The sequence below is a fragment of the Ochlerotatus camptorhynchus genome, unplaced genomic scaffold, assembly GCF_037179485.1.
Source record: "Ochlerotatus camptorhynchus isolate MF236.1 unplaced genomic scaffold, CSIRO-AGI_Acam_v1.1 ptg000299l, whole genome shotgun sequence".
NCBI lineage: Eukaryota > Metazoa > Arthropoda > Insecta > Diptera > Culicidae > Ochlerotatus > Ochlerotatus camptorhynchus.
In genome coordinates this window covers 1367623-1390932 of record NW_027040787.1, presented here as the reverse complement: position 1 = coordinate 1390932, position 23310 = coordinate 1367623, and the positions used below count along the sequence as shown (strand labels likewise).

General features: G+C 38.5%; 1 protein-coding gene and 1 non-coding gene across 2 annotated transcripts in view; both read right to left on the bottom strand.

The window, feature by feature from the left end:
* The window catches only part of LOC135706957 (armadillo-like helical domain-containing protein 3), a 42374-nt gene that overhangs the window by 5189 nt on the left and 13875 nt on the right, over positions 1-23310 (bottom strand). Inside the window, exons 6-7 of the mRNA XM_065228647.1 lie at positions 23038-23270; positions 13207-13320 (exon numbers count right to left, since the gene is read on the bottom strand). Coding sequence (XP_065084719.1) covers positions 13207-13320; positions 23038-23270 — 347 coding nt within the window. The remainder of the gene's footprint in view (positions 1-13206; positions 13321-23037; positions 23271-23310) is intronic.
* On the bottom strand, positions 22186-22291 carry LOC135706974 (U6 spliceosomal RNA). The gene has a single exon (XR_010518197.1). It is a non-coding gene; the product is annotated as a U6 spliceosomal RNA (small nuclear RNA).

Genomic DNA, 23310 nt, shown 5'->3' with positions numbered 1-23310 from the left:
ATGCGTTTTGATATTAGTAATTTCGATAATAATAAACAAAATAAGTTCTTATAACTATGGTAGGAAACAAACAATTCAAAAACTAAATTAGTTATTATTTTGATATCTTGATCAAATTTAGTAATCTTAAAAACATCTATTGTTGATATTATGATTCAAAATCAAAAAAAAATGTCTATAAAGTGAGAATGGTGCCATATTAAAGTACAGAACTCGAAATAATCAACCAGTGGTACAAATTACAAGAAAGTATATAATGAATCGCTTTTGTCATTATAGACTAATTACTAAAGTTAAAATATGACGAACGATTGAAGTTTTTTAGATCCAATAGCATAGAAATAGACGATATGAACAAATTCTAGTGGAATTATATTCAATATAATAAGACACACGAATCATGTAAAAAATTAGTCTACGATGACTCTTATATTATTATGAATGATCAATTCTTTTGCATCGAACATATTTTAACAGACATGAATGAAGATATTTATTTTGCTGGGAAAGAACTGAGAAATAAGATTTATGACAACATGTTTAAATATGAGCTAAGAAATCGCTAAGCCTACGAAAGTTAAATTACAATATTCGACAATGAATTAGCATAAGTATTACAGACGAACAGGACGAAATCAATTTTATATCGATTTGTAAATTCAATTCACAGGTAGAATAATATCAATAAATGTTGTAAAAGAATACTGTAAACATCATAATTGTCTTTGTGATGTTTATAAAGAAAACAGCAAGCATCCTGAATGACTCATAAGAAGAAAAATTAAAATAAATGTAGATTTCAGTGATAAATGTTGATGCTCTTTTTATAAAATATCAAATTTTGTTTTTAATTATATTTTTAGACATATCAAAATAATATCAACATATGAATTCAACCGAAATTAAAAAATAGCACATCAAATTATGTTATCAACATGATTTCAAAAACAAAATTAGATATCATTTTGAAAGTATTTTGATATCTGACTTTGCTCGGGTAATAACCTGTTAATAATGATCGAGATTGGTAAAAAGTACAGGAAGTTGTTAGTTGATTTTACCATCACAGAGTTTGACAATAGCGCGATGGTATATAATGATGATACTAATTAGACGAACGCTGGGAAAGCATCAACCTCGCCGTTAGAGAAACCTTTGAAATACGGGATGTTCAGTTGATCATCGCTGCTTGGATCACTGCCCAAGTAGCAATTGGGGTTTTATGAGGGTTTTGCAGACTATAATTTAGACTTGTAGCATGCTTTAAAACCGTGATAAAACTTGCAATGTTACTTGGGTGAGGCTAGGCATTAACATTTACTTGACTTTTAACTCCTAGAGTTATTTCTTCAAGGTTGTCTCCGTGAGGGTACTGGTTGACTTGAATCACTGAGAGTATCTTCCGAGTCTTCGTATTCTGATTCTACCATTTCAGTAAGCAATCTTGTCGTGGCTGTTTTCAACTCGCTTCAGTTATTAGCCACCTCTTACCAATAATCCGCCGATCGACCGCTTCCTTCTACATCGTGCCTTGCGCTGGTTTTCCATGTGAAGCATGGTCTTCCAATTTTCTTCTTCTCCGGGATCCCATACTTAAGGGCTTTCCTGATAATATGTTACGATGGTTTTGTTTTTATGAAAATAAAATGATGTTCTATCCCTCTATCGTGGCTATATGTTGATCCAGCGTTGTCTTCTTCAAAACTTCATCGTCTTGATCTGAAAAGAAAATCGCCACTCGATCAAGCCAAATTCAAAGGTAGTACCTGTGTGATGCCACATTCCAAAAGTTTTGAACCAAATAAATTAATAAATAATAATAATAATATTTTTTGCAGCCATTAGAATAAATTATTTAGAAAGGAGGAGTCCAGTTTCGAACCCCTTTGGATACGGTTGTGTTTTAAGTTTGTTCTCTGTTTTGTGCGTGCGTTCGCTTTCATAGTTTTTGGCTGCTTTTGCCTGATTAGCGCTGGCACTCTGCCTCCCGGACGGTTATACGTGTGTGATTGGTGGTTTTCTCGCTTTCCGGGAAGTTTTAGAATCGAAAAAAAAGTGATTCATCATGTCTGCAAGCATCAAAAGAGATGTAACTATCTGCCTTGTTGGTTTTTTTTCTCCCGGACCATAAATTAGTGGCATTGCGAGTGATAATTTCTAATCTCAGTTTATTTACGCGCTGCAAGGTGCGTGAAAGAGCTCGGCACAATCGGTGTTGATGCTGGTTCGCTTGCAACTATTTTTGCAAAAAAAAAATTAAGTGTTTTCGAACGAATTTGATATCGTCAGTGTACCAAAAGTGCTTCTGAACGTGTTTCGCAGTTGGGTGTGGTGAAATTTGCAGGGTGGCTAGTAAAATTTCACTTTGAAATTCCCGGTTTTCCCCATCTTAAAAAATTCCCGGTTGTTAATATTCAACGACAAACGTAATTGAACGCATTTTTAAAAAGGCGGTCAACTGTACATTTTCGGAGTTATTTGTGGAAAAAAAAAGCAAAATTACAGAAAGTATTTTTTTAAATGAATAGGTTATAAGACAGAATTGTGAAGAATAAAAGATTTAATTAAAACAATGTTTCAGAAAAAATTAATTTGATACCAATGAGAATTAGATGAAATTGTTAGGGATATCGGACAAAGAAAATGTGTCTTCACTAACATAAATATTCACCTTTCAGTACTCGCGCTGATGTACAAAGTTAAACACGAAACAAAATATGTAAATCCTACTGACTTTGGAACTCGCTCAACGTGAAACTAAACATGGTTCATGAAATTTAATCCAATAGACCAATACTTGAAGAATATTACTGAAAGTATACAAAAAAGTGATTTACGAAGATTCCCAAGATTCTGGGGCTTTGACATTTGTGTAGAGTCTGAAACTAGAACTTTTCTTTAAGATTTTCGTGATGCAAGATTTGGAGAAAAAATAATTAAAATGTGAGATTTTGAAAATTTTGAAGATCACAGATTTGAAAAAAAAATATCACACTGGAGTCATAATTATCAAGGCTCTGAGACTAGGAAGCAGGTGAAGGGTTATAACAAATAACATTCTATAGATTCTTGCGGACAAACCCTGGAATTTTTAGTAAAATTTAAAAGTAGTCAAAGTGATGATTTCAATCAAATATTGAGGAGGAATCCCACATAATTTTCGAAGCAGAAGTTCTGATCAGAATTCCATTCTGACATGAAGTCCTTAGAAATTGTTAGATGAATTAGGAGGTATTTCTTTCGAGAAGGATGCAGGTTCTAAATTAAATTCTTAGGTAATTTTGGAAGATTTCAAAAGGAGTTGTGAAAAGAAAACTTAAAGGAAAATTCCTGCGCAATTCGGAGAAGATTTGTATGGGGTTCGAGAGGAAAATGACATGAATTTTAAGAAGAATTAGAATATAATTATGATGAGAATTCAACAAGAAACAGAGTTCTATGAGTGTTCTGGAGATAATTTCAACCCTAGTGCGAAAGATTCATCACAGAACTTTAACAAAATTGATTGCAAAAAATGCTGATAATTAGAAAGAAATTCTTTAAAATACTCCAAGGGGTTTCTAAATAGAATTTCGAAAGATTTTTGCTGTTTTGAAAAGAGTTAAAAGAAAATTTTGAAAAGAAATCAAAGGAATCAAAGTCTCCGAATAGATTCAAAGGAATTCTAAAAAGGAATTCAATCAAATTTTTCGAAGGGATTTCAAGAAAATTTGAAAAAGAATTCAACGGTGCGGAGTGTTTTCTGGTTAATTTTAGAAAAAAAAATTATGATATTTCAGAGCAGAATTCCAAGTTAATTCTGGAATTTATATCATGAGAAGTTTGAATAAAATTGCATGTTTATATTGATTTCGAATTGAAAACGAAAAATTAAAAATTTGGAAAAGAATAGTTCAGATTCGGCTTTAACAAATATTTGCTTTCAAAGTCGAGCATCTTCAATATTTACTTTTAATGCCCATGCGCTTTACATCTGAAATTGAAACGACAAAAATCAATTTGAAATATTGCTGAGCGATTAAATTCTAAAAAAAAACAATAAGACGGGAACCTGATGCAGCAAATAGAGCTAGACGTTAATTTGGTAAAGAATCACTCTGTTTTAATGGTTTATTCTGAAATTCTGGTATAAAAATTTGTTCCTATATGGCATGGTAAAATTATTTTTCCCGGTTATCTCGTCGAATTCTCGGGTTTTTCCCGGTTACTTTTCAAATTCCCGGATATTTCCCGGTATTCCCGGTTTTCCCGGTTCGCTGGCCACCCTGAATTTGTGAATTCGCGGTTGATTTTCAGTGAAAGTTCCGTATCACAAAATTGCTCACCGAGTTCCCTTTTATTTTTGTCGTTCGACGACGACGGGTTTGCGAGAGAAAAATAAGCATCGGGAATGTGCTTCCGGATATATTGATTTGGTGAGGACGTTCCAGTTCAAGATTGTTCATATACATTTTCGAGGGGACGTGTCTGCTTTTGTGGGCAGTGCGTTTGATGGTCGGTTTGGTGTGGCTGGTGGCTCGCCCGCGCGTGCTGCACCGCTATCAGGTAGGGGAAAGTTTCCCCTATCTGATGGTGGTGTTGACATGCGTGGGCGGGATGCCTTGTTTGCGGGAGCGGATGCGTCCCTTCGGGGGAGTAATCGAGATTTATTTTCATCGTTCCCATTTGTCAGAGGTATTACCTCGATCGCATGAAGCATGTTCTTTGAATTTTTACAGTTAGGTGTCTACAAATAATCCATTGTGATTTTTTTGGTCAAGTTGAAGCATGATTCATTAGGAAAATAAATGTCGCGATCGAACATGCAAGCTTGGCACTTGACCGATTAGTTTTTGTTGTTTTGTTAGGTGTGTCCTCAACATGATCATGAGGGCCGTGGTTGAAGACTGACGGTAGGAGAGTCGTTTTAAAACGCAATAGAGTTCGGTCGAGATAGCTTAAAAGTTTTGCAATATTTGTAAGCTGGTAAAATAGTCAAGCGTGAAGTAAGGGGCACGGCAGCGTGAGTCACATCGCGTGTCGTGTCTACTCTGGCTACGGCCTTACGTAAGCAGCAAATCGAAACAACGAACATCGCGTGGAAGTGGAATTTAATGAGGGCATGAGCTCTTTTTCGTGGCTTTTTTGTCTCGGGGTTTGGGAGATCGTCGGTAGTAGAAGCTTATTCTTGTGTAAAGGGCACCACCATGGAGTTTGAGTTTGAATAAATCCCAGGTTCTATTATATTATTATTATATATATTCAATGACAAATATTTAAAACAGGATCAAAACGCAACTGAAAGAAGCAACGCAACATCATTTGATTTTCTCTAATGTATGTTTAACGTTTATATGACAGTGTAATTAACCTTTTTATTTTTCCTTGTAAACACTTATTTATTCATATTCGGAATATGAGTGATGGGCAGCTTATTGTGTTCGCGAGTCCTCCGTTTAGGCTGGATTAACTGATTTAAATCTTTAAGTATATTTTCAGCTCTTCGATGATGGAACATTTTTAGAATAATGGTTCACTTTTTTCAGCCTTCGTTCAGGAAAATACAAAAATATTGTAATACATGATAGAAAGTGCATGAAAACTGTTAACTGTCCAAATAACCTCGATTTTTCTGACTATTGATTTATTATTAAAGTCTACCAATATTTTTAAAAGCATTCCATTTTGCGTTAAACCATTCCATGGTGCATAATAAAGTGTTTGTTTCAATTCCAATAAAAAATCAAAAGTTGAAATCAGTTAAATGTACTGAGGTTAACTAAAATCGAGCTTATTTGTATTTTGTAATACTTGTTTATTTTACATTCATTATACTTCATATTTTGCATGACTAGTAAATTATTTTTATTTCACATAGGGTAATTGAAGATGGTTGGACCTATTTTTTCAATCGCTAGTTTAGTCAATCTTCGCTAATTTTTTTTCAAAGATCACTTTACTATCATAAAAAACTCATTTTCTTCAATTTGCATGGGTGTTTTACTGAAAAAACTTCAAAACAATTGAGTTTCAATGAGTTTTCAAAACAGTTCACTTTCCACGCAATAGCTCGTCATTATGCCTTACTTTCAAACATACAAAAAAAGGAATACTTTTTACATTTATTTTTATTTTCATGCAGTAAAATACTGCTTTAAGGTGTAAACAACACGTTAGTATGCCATTTATCCGTTGGTTTCACTAAAATGTTTGAATAATTGACGAAATTCGAATAGATAAATATGATCATGGTTGGACCTACGCATGATGATGGTTGGACCTATGTGTTTCCTAAGACGGCCGCTAGGTGCGCTTCGGTTTGTCTACATCCTCGCGCAGCTGATTTGAAATTCGATTTCGTTTTGGCCGAGTGATCAGTTTCTTCGATTGAAAAAATGGTTAAAGAAAAGAGTTATACAGTCGAAAATCTTCAAGAGGCTGTTCTTTTAGTAAGAAATAAATCACTTACCGCGTACCAGGCACAGAAAAGGTACAATATTCCGAAAACGACACTTCACGCAAAAACTAAGGGAAGCCACGGCAAGAAATATGGAAGGGAAATAGTGTTGAGTGTTGATTTGGAGAACCAGTTAGGGGATTGGGTTTGTATGTGCGCTGCTTTTGGCAGTCCCAAGACGACCAAAAAGATCTTGGAAGCTGCTAAAGACCTTGCGTCACTAGTTGGGCGCAAATTTAAAGGAGGAATTCCATCGTCAGGTTAGCTGAAAGGGTAACCACCGATTTCCGAACTACCACGAAAGCGCCGAAAGAATCTGTTAATATGAATTTACATTAAGCACTTCTCATACACCTTCTGTGTGTGAATTAACTTGAAATAAAATGTTAACAAACTAAAAATTGTTAACTGAAACCTATTTCCGAAAAAAAAAATCCTAGGAGAAAAAGAACTATAAAACCGGAATTAAGTTCTGATATTCGGTCATTTTAAGCCCCTAAATTCCCCGGGGGCACCCAGAACATGCCCGGAAGTGGCCAATGCGGTCCAAGGCACTCAATTTTGTTATTGATCTTGTTATCGAATTTGGAAGTAATGTGAAGTGTCGCATGATAGGTTTTATTCCTTCCATATCAAAATTAGGTCCATGATCCATATACCCTGGAACTTGTTCCGGTCATATCACCGGAGCCAGTTGACCGATTCCAAAAAATATTCGATAGCTTTCAATGAGACCACAATACCTATAGTTTGACGTTAAAAATTTTCCAAATCGGGTCAATAATTTCCGAGAATGCCATGATGAATAGCTAATGCGTGGAAAGTAAACTTTTTTAAAAACGAAGTTAAACTCAAATTTCTTGATTTTTTTTTAAATAGCAAATTCATAAAAACTGTATAAAAAGGGTTTTTTTCATGATACCAATAAGCTCTAAACAAAGTTTGTGAACAAATATGGGCTAAACTAGCATTTGCAAAAATAGGTCCAACCATCATCATTTTTTAGGTCCAACCAAGATCAGTATAGGTCCAACCAACATCATAATTCTTTGCTGAACAAAAACGTTTTATAAAATCATTTGTTCATAATATTTAACTTTTTATGTTATTATTAGAAACAAGAAAGGTAGATCTTTCCCCTAATCACGCATTTTTTATAATTATATGTTGAATTCATAAAAAAATACGACATGAATGTTGACGTCGTGTGAAACCGGCCTAAATAGGTCCAACCATCATCAGTTACCCTATTTAAAATCTCATTATATCATTATAACAATAATTTTCATTTACAGAAAATAGTTGTACTGCAGATCCTGAAGTACCAGAAGGCGTATCAAATAGCAAATCATTGTTATTTACATTTGATTTAATTATGATATAATATGATCTATGGTTTTCAGAATTTGGATTACCCAGAGAATAAATTGAATATCATCATACATTAGGCCAATGTTAAACCTTTGGAGAGTTTTGCTACTTCAAGAATTATTCATTGATACTTGTTTTTATAACTCTTGTATACTCAAATAACCTCGACTATTTAGCAAATTGATTCTTTACTTAAATTATGGATTACACTCAGGTCTTTTTTTACACGGGGGATACGTACCAACAATCAATACGAAACTAACGATTTTAAATTGGCTCACCAGTGGTCTTAGAGTTACCTCTATGTACGTACCGTGTAAAAAAAACCTACGAGATTTTGATTTTTTGCATGCTTAAATGTTTTTAAAAAATCGAATTTTGATGCCATTTGTAATTAAAGCATGATATGGTCCATAAAGACATATTTTAAAAAATTTCTGTATTTACACCAAAAATTGTGATTTTTTTTTAAGTATGCCATTCGATTACCTATAGCTGGAAACGGATAATGTGATTGAAATCAAGTCGATATGTTGTATCGTTGTCGAGATATCGTTAAAAACGTACCGTGTAAATCGTGGAAAACCGTGTAAAAATAACCGTGCAAAAAAAAAACCGCGTAAGAAAAACCGTGTAAAAACAGACTAGGTAAAGTTGAGTTCATTCATACCATTCAATTACAATTTTCATATATAGCTTGAGTTTAAAGAAATTGATTGACTAAAATCGAGGCTGTTTGTATTTTGTTATATTTTATTAATCAACGAGATGGATCCGGAATTTTGACGTCTGTTTTTTAGGAAGATACCTGCGATGGGTCGAAGAAAGTCTACGAGGAGGCCAGTTGCTGTTGGTGCAGCTCCACTTGGTTATTTGAGTGAGATCATTCCTTTTTATTTATTTATACACTAACTCCTCCCTATCGTTAGGACGTCAATTCAGCTTATCGTTTACCAAAACGAACCCTGTTGCAAACCCTACCCTCTTATCCAACATCCCAGTGATTCCTCGTGGCAGTGCAGAGGATTTCTCGGCTTCCATCAAAGCGAGTGTCACGTCAACACATTCCTACCCATTCCTTTCTTGACCAGCGCCGGCTGGTAAAGGGTGATACGGTCAAAATTTGGTCAATATCAACTTGACGTATTTCTTTCAATTTTACATTTAAAAAACCTGAACACCCCTCATTTTGAAGGTGTGTGTGTGTTGAATGTTGCTCCTATTTTGATTTTGGAATTCACTCTTCAGTTGTCAAAATGCCGTCCAAGCAAGAAGAGCAGCGTATCAAAATTTTGCTCGCGCATCGCGAAAATCCGAGCTACTCGCACGCAAAGTTGGCAAAATCGGTAAAAGTTGCCAAATCAACCGTTACAAATGTAATTAAAGTGTTTGGAGAACGTTTGTCGACAGCCAGGAAGTCTGGATCGGGGGGAAATCGAAAACTGGAAGCCACTGAGACGACAAAGAGAGTTGCCGGTAGTTTCAAGCGAAACCCTAACCTCTCTCTCCGAGATGCCGCAAATAAGCTGGGTGTATCGTCTACAACCGTGCATCGAGCCAAAAAACGAGCCGGACTATCGACTTACAAGAAGGTAGTGACTCCAAATCGCGATGATAAACAAAATACGACGGCCAAAGCGCGATCCCGGAGGCTGTACACGACGATGCTGACGAAGTTTGACTGCGTGGTAATGGACGACGAAACCTACGTCAAAGCCGACTACAAGCAGCTTCCGGGACAGGAGTTTTATACGGCAAAAGGAAGGGGAAAGGTAGCAGATGTTTTCAAGCACATGAAACTGTCAAAGTTCGCAAAGAAATATCTGGTTTGGCAAGCCATCTGTACCTGTGGCTTGAAAAGCAGCATTTTCATAGCTTCCGGGACTGTCAACCAAGAAATTTACGTGAAAGAGTGTTTGAATAAACGTCTGCTGCCTTTCCTGAAGAAACACGGTTGTTCCGTACTGTTTTGGCCGGATTTGGCATCTTGCCATTACGGTAAAAAGGCCATGGAGTGGTACGCCGCCAACAACGTGCAGGTGGTTCCCAAGGACAAGAACCCTCCCAACACGCCAGAGCTCCGCCCAATTGAGAAATACTGGGCTATTGTCAAGCGGAACCTAAAGAAGACAAAAAACTGCTAAGGGCGAGCAGCAGTTCAAGGCAAACTGGCTTTCTGCGGCGAAGAAGGTGGACAAGGTGGCTGTACAAAATCTGATGGCAGGGGTCAAGCGTAAGGCCCGGCAATTCGGATTTGGAAAAGCGGAAGCCTAACTGAATATTTTTCCTGAATTTTATACTAATTGAACTTGAAAAAGAAATTTAATTTGATTTTTTAAATAAACGATTTCACCGATTTACACGCGTTTTCCCTTGACCAAATTTTGACCGTATCACCCTTTATTGCCTAGTTTGAGATCACCAGTTTTTACACATTGAGGATGAGTGCTAGTGATCTGGCAATAACAGAGTAGCAACCGTGGACGGTCAATCATGCACATGCTCATTAGAATAAATTATGTAGAAAAACAATTCATAGTTAAAATCATAATTCAAAAAAAAAAATTATTAAATTTTGGCTAGTAGTTAAATTCCAACAAACTTTTGGTCCGCTACATCACAACTAGCATCACTAGTGTGCATCTTTCAAAATGTAAAATGTACAGACAAGTCCTGGGACCTGGCTGCAGTTAAGCAATCCTCAAGGTTATGCCAATGCCCAAGGTATGATAATTTCGCTGAAAGTTTATGTATGGTTAATGATCTCTATAAGGTGTGTGCTGTTATTAGTAGTAAAATTTACGTTTATTTGCTTGTTTTTTTTTTAATGTTTCAACATTGGTTTAACATTTCAGACGAGGCTCGGTAGCTCAGTGGTTACCGTTTCTGCTTACTGAGCAGAAGGTCAGGAGTTCAATCCCAGGCCCGTCCCCTTCCTTGCAATTTTTCACTTTGCCTTATTCTATACCCACTAGATTTTAATGAAAACAAATTCTTCTTTAACACCGATCGCATCACTTACCACAGTGTGGTTCCTGATCTAAAAATAGAAATTGGATGAGTGCGCGCGCGCGTGTGTGTGTGTGTGTTTGTGTATTATAATCGCTCTACCAAAAAACGATCCCTGCATGTGCGTGCAACCTTTCCCCACATCCAACATCCCAGTGATTTCTCGTGGAAGCGCAGAGGATTTCTCGGTTTCCATCACAGCGAGTACCACGTCAACACATTCCTTCCCATTCCCTAGTTGACCTGCATTCGGACACGGCCGGCGCTGGTATTGCTAAATATTAGATCTCCAGTTCTTACACATTGAGGATGAATGTTAGTCCCAAACATCATCTGTTGGTTCTCTGTGTAATTGCAGCTGATCTGGTAATAACAGAGCAGCAACCGTGGGCTGTCAAACTGATTTTTTTTTTTTCAACATTGGTTTAACATTTCAATTGGGTTGCCTTTGGCTCCTCATCTTTGTTCTAATTAATGTGATGATTGTGTTTAGTGCTAATTTACAGGATACCCTTTAAACCCTGTGTGTGTGTGTGTGTGTGTATTCAATCTAACCCCCACTGGCCGGCAGTGGTATTATGGAAGAAATTTGCTTACAACAATCCTTGATGTAATAATTTAAAGCAAGTTTAGTCCGGGAGTTAGAAAGCGATAGCTCTACTGCAGATTCAGCAACCCATTTCAGAATGCCTGGTAATTCACGTCCATTCCGAGGTTACTTTCACATACAATAAGCCCCGCATGTAAACACTACCGTTATCATATGAATAATGGTACTGCAAACACATTTCCAGATTTCAAAATGTGACGTTTCGAAATCTGGCGCGTATTTAGTAATATATGGAAATATGCATTTATGATTGATTATAAATCAGATGGATCTCACCAAATTCTGTCTCCGAAAAAGGACCGGTTTGTTCACTCGCGGTAATCGAAAAAATCTTCCGCGTTGTTTTTACAACCCAACACGACATTTTGAATCACATTCGAAGTTTTTCATTTGCACCGAATTTTTTCTTGACACCTCATTCGCGTGCATCCTCCGGAAGGCAGAACGCCAGCACCAAGAAACGAAAAGAAAAAAATACCTGGTAAAACTCTTCTTGGGAGGGAGGCAAAGCACCAAAAACAAGCGAAATGAAAAACCGACCGACGCGACACCACAGCAACGTGATAGATCTTAATTTACACTTATCCACACGCGAAAACTAATATTTGTTTGATTTGGTACAATTAAAAAATATGGGAAAAACAGATGATATCAGCGCCAGCGAAAGGCGTAGAAGCTGTTTTTGCCTCGGCGGCGACGGCGTCGCGGCGTGAGTGTTTTAAGATATGTTGTTGGAAATGGGAGTTCTCCTGCCACGACTGGTTCCTACCGGTTCGATCTCTCATTGCTCCGCCCCCCATATTTTAGTGTTAGTCCTGGTGCTATGCACTTAGCACTATACTTTAACACAACACCCCCTCGCCGGCCACAACAACATGTCCACCAAAACACCTTGGCAAAGTAGATCTCGCAAAACAAGCATTCTGTATTGTTTAGGCCGGCGCACAACGGATACACCGCCCTTGCATCTGCGGAAACCTGACCGACAGCTCCGGGTTAGATGTGATCAACTCAACGAGATGCCCACTACCAAAGTTAGTTAAAACAAAATCATCCAAAGTCAGCCAAAACCAGTGCTGAGATTTGTCATTGTCATTGACAGACTTTCGCGCGATATTGACAAAATTGTTCGTCACATAGTCACTGACAGACTTGATCCTCAAAAAAACCTTCGTCAAAATCTCATTCATTTTTTCGTCAATGACAAAGATTCACCTGTAACAAAAAGTGTAATTTAGTACATTCTGTGTCACATTATTGTTATCCAAGTAGCTCAGGACGTAGATACTTGTTCATTAAAATGGATCCATGTAATTATTTTGCTCAAGTCATTTAATTTCGTTACAAATTTAGCTAATAAACAAATCTGCACATGTTCGTCACTGACACCATTGTCATTGACAATTGACATGGTTTGCCTTGACTATGACTGTTAGCTCAAATGAGTGACCAAAGCAGAATTGTCAATATCATCGTGTACTGATACGAGATTTTGCAGCCAAAACACATGACTTTTTTTTTTACGTTAAATGATCTTTATTTCTGGTATTTGTGTGGTTTTACATGTATGAATTAACAAGTGACACAGATGCGTTTTTTCAACTTTAGGGGGGGAGGGGGTTGGGGTTGGGGTGCTTCAGCCCCAGAGCCTTCCCCCATGGCTACGTGCCTGCCATAAGACGAACGAACAGCCTAAGTTCAAGTAGCAAGTAATGGATAAACATTCAATCGATCCTTTAATTTACTTTACTTATTCCATAAAATACATTGCTTTACTTACCTCACTAAATACTTTTTCCTCTCTGTTAAGCTCATAGTAAAGATCGTCGTAGCTACTAGTAGTTGCCAAAAAGGTGTCTCCATAGGTGATAAAGAGATTGAAAATGTTAACAACCTGAAAATAATAATAAAAAAAATGTTAACAAGTTTCAATATCTCCTGTAACTTAAAACGTGTAATCATAACATCTTATGACTGCATAATTTGGGAAACATTTTTTATGCCAAATGAGAAATTGCAATTAGCGGCGCCGGTGGTGTAGTAATAAGCGTGATTACCCTTCACCCCAGCAGGCCTGAGTTCAATCCCAGTCGGCGCCGCCGGGGTATTCTGAGGCATAACATCTCTGATCACGCCTTCCTAGTAAAGCCGTTGGTCCCCGGCTCATGAGTTTATGGGTCGATAGGTAGGGCCAGGCGTGGGAGCTGCCTCCCAGGCGTCGGTAGCATTGGTGCTCAGCACGGAGAGCAAGATGAACGGAAAACAAATCAAGGGAGCAATTGCAAACTTGCTTGTAACATGTTATAATAATTAATCATATTGTCGAGAAGTTTTAAGCAAGCATGGGAAAATTCATCCACTCGCGTGAGCACCACAGCAATGCTGCGTGCTGTCAAAAATTTCAATTGACGTAAAATATTGGTCTAGCACTGAATTCACTTTCGACACTGATATTCTTGGTAAGCATAATATCAGGAGATATACGGCTTTGATATTACTATCCATATGAATATCACTAGGGAAAAGTTGAAAATCTTACTTTTATCTCAATAAATCATTTTTTTTGTATAACTATTGCATTGTTTTAATATTTTCTAAACAGTACTAGATTAGCTGGCGTATATAAGAAACATTTTCGGCAGAACTTTGAATATCAGAGGTCCCTTTACGATGTCAATCTCATTTGCGCATTGGCATTGAGACGAATGATATTTATATTCTAACAGTGTGAACTGGTACTGAAATCAGGTGGCTAGTGAAATTCAGCATTGATATAGATGTTTCGCAGCATTTTTAGAGTATTTGCGTGCCGCTTACGTTTAGGTGTAGCAGTATAATACCATAGAGGTAACTCTAAGACTAGTAGGTCCCGAAGAAACGTGCTCAACTTTTTGACTCAGCTCTGGTACTATCTTCGGTCCCAAGCTAATCGATGCACCCCTCAAAACATAGGAACATTATATCTGCCAAACTTTCATAGCGAATCAAAACAAACATAGTGTAGTACTAGAATTTTGACTAGAATGGGATATGTTGATCGATTTGTTTGGGACCAATAGGCTAGTCAAGTACACGCAAACCAAAAATTTATTACAATGAATGTTAGTTCCATTTACTTTCATCTTCTGTTCATGAACATCGCAGCGAATGTTAGAAGTTGACCTTGCAGACAATGCAATGATTTTTAATCTTTTTTTATTTCATGTTCTATATATGCTTTCACCTAAACAAGCAAGTATTTACCTTGATTGTTATGTATAACATGGTAGAACGACGTACACACTTGCCTCGATTCTCTCCAGCAGAAAAGCAAACGAAGTCGAGTATGCGAGGAAACGAGCCCTCTTGTTAGCTTTTAGCCTTTTCATATCCCAAGCATGGAGAGAGCAGTAGAGAAAGTAAAGGTCTGATAATCGCAACGTTCGTGATTCGAGTCCCTCAGCCGGCACGTTTTTTTTTCGACATGATTAATTTCACTTAGTAATACAATACACATTTTTTTTTCTCCATTTTCTTGCATTGGACTGCAGCTCGGTTTATCGCATCCTCGGTTCATGCGGTCTCCACTAACATCCTCTGATGATGAATCCCACATAATTGTAAGCGTTTCTGTTCGCGTTTGAGTGAGTAGTAAATGCAAAATGAAACGATTTTTCCCGTGTTAGGTTGTCACACGACCTTTTACCAGCGTTTTTAAGAAAATAAAGCAATAAATTTCAGATTTTCCTAGCTTTGCATAAATAAGATCCTGTTTTCTAAAACGTTCTAGTTTTTTTTTTCTTCAAAATATTGTTCCACGAATAAGTTCAACTGCATATTGGGAGCATACACTTGCATGTAACGGAGTAATTTTTAAAAACGTTATGCAAATTTGTTTTAGAAATCATCCAGCCTTACCATTTCAGATTGAAATATTTTTAAGTCGAATTTAACTTAGTGTTCTAAATGTATTTCCCAGTTATCAATTAAGAGCTTTCGATGCCAATACCAATGCATGAATTTGTATATTGTGTGGCAAGCACAATGATACTCTATATGCCCAGGGAAGTTGAGAAAATTTCCAACCCGAAAGATTCCTTCGACCGGAACCCGCCGCCTCCGGCTTGGTAATACCGTGCCTTTACTGACTAGGCTATGAAGCCCCACTTCACATTGATTTACGTTATTTTGACTGTTTTGCGACATAGTTAAAATGAATATAGTTTTCTTGTCAGACCTACTAGGTATTTATTTTCAGTGTTTGCACCGTATCGTAAAGATAGTTTTAAATCAATGAAAATTGTGCAAGCATGTCATTGCAATTATGCTCAAAATAAGCATATATACGCAATTCCTGATAATTATGCTTCTCTTCCTTAGCTCAAACATGCCAGGTGTCGCCAATGAGGTCTCGAAGCGGCTGCTAAGACTCGACTAAGAGGAAATAGAAATAATGCATAGCATGTAAGTAAAACATTGTAAACATTGTATGTAGTCTACTTTGCTTGACGTAATAAATAAATAAATCCGGTTGCTAAACGCGAAGTCTCATATGGTTTGATAGGTCGAATGATTAGTTTTGACTCAAATAAGATTCTGACGTCCTCAAAGACGGTCGGAACTTGTATGATGAGGTCATTGGTAACATAGCTTTCTAAATCTCTACGTGAATGAAATTATTATAATGGTTGAATTTTTTACCATTATATTGGAAACACTGCCAAAAACTAAAACTTTCAAGTGATCTACTGTAGGTTATCAGTCTAGTCAAGTACAACATGAATCATATTTGAAATTGTCCTAACTTCCTGAAGTTATTGTTAAAAACCCAACTTTGGGTAAGTTACCGCATACTATCATGAGTGACTCAATCATTTTTCAACCAATTTTTGATTTTTATACGGTTTTGGAAACCAGAGAGACAAATTTCAAATGTAGGTACGTGAGGAGGGGAGTACTCCGAAATACCTAATCAAAAAAGGCCGAATCACGAAAGGCCGAAAAAACTCGGTCCACTTTGTCGCTTTCCCGAGTTTTTTCGGCTTTTTTTATTCATTTGTTTTTAATAAATTGAATAACATTATTAAAGTAAAGTTACAATAATTACTATTCTGCATCTTCGAAATAAAATATAATGGATTTTCGATTTTCGTAATGAAAGTACATAAATAATATAATAAATAATATAAAAACATAAATTAAGCGGCACCGGTGGTGTAGTGGTAAGCGTGATTACCTCTCACTCCAGCAGGCCTGGGTTCAATCCCAGTCGGCACCGCCGGGATGTTCGGAGGCATAACATCTCTGATCACGCTTTCCTTCGGAAGGGAAGTAAAGCCGTTGGTCTCCGGTTCATGAGTTGATGGGTCGATAGGTAGGGCCCAGGTGTGGGAGCTGCCTCTCTGGCGTCGGTAGCATTGGTGCTCAGCACGGAAAACAAGATCGACGGAATAACAAATCCAGGAAAAAAAAACCCGAATTTATCCACCTATGGTGTGATCAGACCCTTCTTACTTATTCAAGTTTATTTATTTTATTGTCATTATCAGTGACGCTACGCCACTGCCTGGGGGTACCCGGAATATATCCGGGTGTAGTCTATTTGGTGAGGCTACCAATCACCTTATCATCGTATTTTAATGTGATTTAATGGGTTTTAATTCAATTCATATTCAAGCAACTTCCCCGGGGTACCCGGAACATGTCCAAGTGTGTCCAATGTGGTCTGGAACGCTTAACACGACTTGCATTGATCTTATTTTTGAATTCTGTAGTAATTTGATGTGTCGCATGATGGTTTTGATACGTTTTCCGTTAAATCCAGCGTGAGGGCCCATATTCACCGGATCTTATTCCGGCCATATCTCCGGAACCGGTTCACCGATTCCAAAACCGTTCAATAGCGTTCAATGGGACCTCAAGACCTATCATTTGGCGCCGAGTTTGTCCAAATCGGTTGAGCGGTTGCTGAGAAACGTGAGCGCATTCATTTCGTTACATACATACACATACACACATACACACATACACACGTACACACACACAGACTTCTGAAATATAGACAATATTTTATGATCATAGACATATTTTGTTTTTCTAAAACCTGAACCTGGAAATTTGTTTGCGTAGTACCGGATTATTAGTACAAAAAATGCTATACAATTTAATGGACTTAAAAAGAAACTCCAGATTCTGTGACATGATTTTTTCTCGGTGTTTGGACAAATACTAAAGCTACCGGGTGTCAGAGATTATTCAAATTTCTGACCTTTGAAAAAATGTCGAGAGCTTGAACACTTTCTTAGACTATTTTTTTACATTTTAGGCTTGGAAAACATGCAAGATCTCGAAGGAAAATAGCCAGGCTATTGGGTCTACAACTTTTTCCGAAACCTCTGATAACTCTCAAGATATTAGTGATTTCGTCAACATCAATTGGACAGTTCCGTCTTCCGGATTTCCGTCTGTTCGCAACTTTTCTTGTCCGTCAGAATTTGCACACGGATTTTTAATGAATCTCTCTAACACACATTTGTTACCAAATCAATCAAACGCACATCAAGTTTTTAAAGTAATATTGCGCATTTCACACCAAATTGGACTAATAAGCGCGTTTTCACTTATTAAAAAGTGTGATAAAATTGCAAGTTTACGTCTAATCGTCTTGATGTGTTCGGTGCACTCATTCCTTATGATGCAAGCAATAAGTGCTCCGAAGACATCAAAACGATTTGACGAAAACGTGCACTTTTATCACACTTTTTGCATTTTTGGGACAATCCAGATTCAGATGCAATCAGCAATATTTTTTTTTACTCTCAACATTGGCCATAAAAAAGGGACTTTAGTGACTAAATTTTAAGGAATAGTGACTTTAGTGATCTTCTGAGGAAAAAAGTGACTTTTTAGTGACTGGCTTGAAAATAGTGACCAAGTCACTAAAAAGTGACCTGCTACCAGCCCTGAACTTGTCACCCAATCAGAATGTTGCGTATGCGTAAATAAACCGTTCACCTCTATCGCATTTCTCATTTCCTTACCCTTCTCTTACCAGCAGCTTACCACTTACTGTTTTTTTTTTCCCAAAAAGTCAGCAAGTGAGAACACCTCTATATCTCATTTAATCTTGTCTTAATTTTTGTGAATGTTTGGATGTGGTTTTCAACAAATTTAGTTTTTGATAAATTTTCTGCCTTTTTTTTCGGCCTTTCTGGCTTTCGGCCTTTTATGGTACTTTAGAATATGTTCAGCTTTTTATGTTTCGGCTTTTTGTAGTTCGGCCTACTGTACGGGTCAGTAGGCCGAATCACAAAAGGCCGAAGTACAAAAAGCCGAAACAAAAAAAGGCCTTACGTGAGGAGTGGTATCGAACTAATTACATGTGCTATTTTGTGCTTGTAAGAAGAGTATGTATCCATGTTTGTTCCAGGTGGTTCTGAAACTTCTGTAGTTAGTGAGTTAAGTAGTTTTCTTTATAAAGGAGACTTTCAGCCTTGAGCTGGTTTGTCTCGTACGTAGTTGGAGGCTTCGGAAGGGAGCCTCCATAATTACAAAGTTTGTAATGGGATGGGACTCCAGAACGGAGGCCCCATAAGAGAGCCCCCTAATAACAGAGTTTAGAAGGTGGCAGCCCCAGAAAGGAGCCCTCCCTAAAATCATAGTTATAGTTTTATCAGAGTTGTTTCTGTCTTAGTTGCTGTCATGACTGTCGTCCGGTTGTTGTTGTCGTATAAATCATCCGTTGGCGTTATCCATAAGAGAAACATAATGTGGGTCAGGTTTTGTCGGTCGTCCATGTTCGTTTTCAGGTGAGAAGCTAAGGTTGGTATTTGTGAGGTTCAATATACAAGTGTTAGATGCTTTCCAGTAGTCCGGTTTCTCGGAGAAAACTGAGTAATGCCGCGGTTCTTCTCGGGTCCTCACTAAGGGAATCTTTGATAGTTCCCGGTATGTCATAAAATTTGCGGGGCCCCTCATATTGTGGGCATTGGCATATGATGTGCTCTACTGTGTGCGGGTCATGGCAGATGTCGCACATCCTGCGGAAAGGGCCGTTCCCAGTAAAGTTATGGGAAATGTTGGTGTGCCCCGTTCTTAGGCGAGACATCACGATCTGGGTACGGTGGTCTCGTGGGTCCTTCCACCTATGTGTTGTCGTGCTTGATCTTTCGGATGAAAGTATCCTTTTAGCGAAGCTAATCGGCTGACCAGGATTCCCAGATTACCTTTGAAACCCAGTGTTTCAAATCCTTGGCTGGGACGTTGGGTGCTTATTTCTGAATACCCTGGATCCAGGGATGCTTGGAAATGTCCGATCCGAGGGCTTCGACTACACTGGCGGAATCCGTAAAAAACCGTGATTGGTCTGCTGGATGGTGTAGTGGCAGTGATGAAAGCAGCGGTAGCCTCTGCCGAAAAGACGAGTACTGGTCCGGTAGCCGGTGGCATACATACATTTGAGAGTCTGTCATTCCTGCGGAGCTGCGGAGCCGTCGGAATATCGGATTGTATGACCGTTGTATACGGTTCGTTGAAGTTCTGCTACTGATTTCACTAGGATCCTGCCCCAAACTTCTTCTTAATTGCCAAGTCAATTACGGGTCTGGGCAGACTCCAACCCCTGGATCCGCACCAGTGAACCCTGGACACTGGGGGGAGCTCCAGATTGGCAGTTGCAGAAAAGAGTAGTTTTCCCTCGGTGACGAGGAAAACTCCCTCGTCAGGGCCAACTGTCTTCTCGGCGAAATTTATTGCCCGCTTACAGATAGTTTGTGTGGTCAGTCGGTCGAAAGGTAGCATTCCACTCTCGATGCAGGTTGCCATTTTAGGTGTGAACGGAAGATGACCAGAACAAATACGGATAGCTTCTTGATACGTGGGAGCGAGTTTGGAGATTATCAGATCGCGGGCGAGACAAATGATATCGATGCCGTAGAAAAGACGCGACTCGAGAATCTGGCAACACGGAGCCGGATGGACCGATTACTGTCAGGGTGCCGTCCAGCGATAGAACGGAGAAGATTCAGTCTGGTTTTGCAACCGCTTTTGATGTCATCGAAATGTTCAGTGAAAGTCAGATGCTGATCAAGACGAACCCCTAGGACGCGAACTGTTTTTTTAAACGGGACAGCGGTTCCGTCGATGTTAGATAGGGGTACTGAAATGACGGTGATGATGGGTACAAATGTGAATAATGGTGCTCTTATCGGCTGAAAGCCGAAGTCCAGCGGACGATGCCCACAATGATACTGCCCTGGTAGCCGCACCCATCTTCCGACGGAGCGCCTTAACGGTGTCACTGATGGTAACGAGAACGATGTCGTCGGCGTATACGAAAATGTATATCTCCTTGGGGAGACCACTGTACACAGAAAAAAAAGTTATTGAATATTACATCCAAACTGCTGCAACCAGGTCAATCCATCGGTTGTGCAATATAACGTTGTACGAGGTACATCGATTTTGCGAACAAAATTACATCCATTGATGTAATATTGTATCTTCTTTTTGCTATTACATCATTATTGCATACATCAGCTTGAATTACATTGATCGATATAACATTTTTTTTTTGCTGTGTAGATGTTGTTCATGCGAATGTGCAACAATGCGCGCCCTTCCAGATATAAGTGCGTGGTATGCTTGCCTGCTCAAAAAGCATCGTGGAGAACCTGCCCAAGAGTTGCGAAGTAAGTATTTGTCCCGTGCCCGGGTGAAACGCATGTTGCCGATGGTCAAGAAGATTCCGTGATTCAAGGAAGTACATCAATCTTCGGTTAACCATTCTCTCGATGATCTGGGGACAACAGGTGAGGGAGATGGGTCGGAAAACCTTGGCTTCCCGACCGGAAGAACCCTGCTTCTGGATAGGAACGACCAGGCTGTGCTTTCAAGCTTGGGGCAGTGAGTCGTTTTTCCATTCATGGTTAATCAATTCGAGTAATGTTACCTTACCTTCAGCGGGAAGGATTTCCCCCTGGCTTTGGAGAGTGCATGAACAAGCTCGTCCAGCCGGAAGGGCTGGTTGAGTTCCGATGGGGTTTTTTCTACCGGTATTTGAATTTCGGCAATGGAGGATGCTCCTTTCTGTTTCGAAAGCGTTCGTCATAGCTCGAAATCGCAGATAACATAGCGAAATGATAACCAAGTCATCTCTGGTCACTGAGTTGGCGTGGTGTAGTGCTATACCTTGATTTTTTCTTTTACCGCTGAGGACGTTGATCCTTCCCCAGAGATCAGCTGCCGATTGGTTTTCATTAATCCCGTTAAGGAATTGTTCCCAGCTTTGCTTCTTGGCGTCATGAACGATTTGACGGCATTTATTTCTCTTGCTCTGGTAGTATGATAAAGATGTTTCTCTATCTGGATGACCATCTGGTAGACGCTTAGCGACTCGAAGAGCTTTTCTTCTGGCTTTAACTGCAGATTTAGTGACGGGCCCCTACAACGGGAGCGCTTTACGTCCGGGGTTTTGGCTGGTTCGTGGAATTGCCTCGGAAGCCGCGCTGAAAATTGGTTCAATATAGTCTGAAATGTCAGTTGGGTCAGTGTCCCTGCTGGCTGCAATGATGACTTCTTGGTATTTAGCCCAGTCAGCCTCGTTGTAGAGCCAACGAGGCCTGCGAGAGGCTTCCGGCGGATGATCATCGAGCTGGATTCCTATTGGATAGTGGTCACTACCCATAGGGTCATTACAGGTATTCCAGAGAAGCCGGTTAACGATGCTTGAGCTGGCAGAGGAAATCCACTGTGTTGTTAGGGTTTGTATTGGAGTATGCCAAAAAATGTGGAACACTTCACGATTTTGCGTGTCATCTTTGCGCAGGGCCATGCTAATTTTCTCTTTTTCGTACCAATTTTAGTATATGTCTTGCCGAAGCGAAGACGAAACTTCTGTAAAATATTACAACTCCGATCCCTTGGAAGCGTTTGTTTTCTTAAACACGGTGAATTTTGAGCAATGTAGCCTCGAAGAGAGAACCGATTATTTTTGTTTGTGTAATGTCGATGATTTTGATTTTCCAAATGCATTATAAAGTTGGAAGGGAATACAATATATTTAGTGTATTTTCCATTGAATATTGGATATCGGACCCGATATCAATATTCAAAATCCGATATCGAAATGATATCGATATTTTCAGAGACCGATATTGACTTTATCGATAAATACGACCGGTGATATTACGGTTCGACAAATGCAACTGCTTTCAATCAGCGAATTCTTGCAAGAAGGTGAGTAGCTGTCCATTTAATGTACATCAGAAGAATTTTGCAACCTGTTTCCATTTTTTTTGTTCCCGATCAACTCTGTGATGATGGCTTAGAGTTGACTGATCCACGGACAACTCTATGCCATAGGGCCATAGTACGAAATTATTTTTATACTGTAGACCTTTTTATTATTATTATTTGGTTTTTTATTTGATTTTATAATTGTTCTGTTGTGTTTCGGAAAGATATGGGGTTTTTACGCTTATTTGCGTGAATATTTCCCAACAATCTTTATTTAGACAACAAAATTCTAACAATATATAAATACACCCAGTTTCTATTGCACTACCACTTGGGCATTCAGAAAAGTCTATTGCGCTATCGCCCAACTAAATGCTCTAAGCAAAGCTATCATTACCTGAATGGCTAAGTTGAATATGTTGCACTTTTTAACAAGCGTCTGTTCCTGGTAAACGATAAACTTGAGTAAACTTATCAAGGACGTCCACAGTTCCTTCCATGGATAAATCAGTCTTACTCGGCAACGTTTTTGGTATACTATGATGCGATGTATAATACCGGTACATAACAAATACAACTCCATAGGAAACTTTTTCATAAAATGAGAAACAATGAACTCTACAAGCAAATCTGAAAAAGAAAGGGAATTTATCAAAGAAGTATTTTAGTA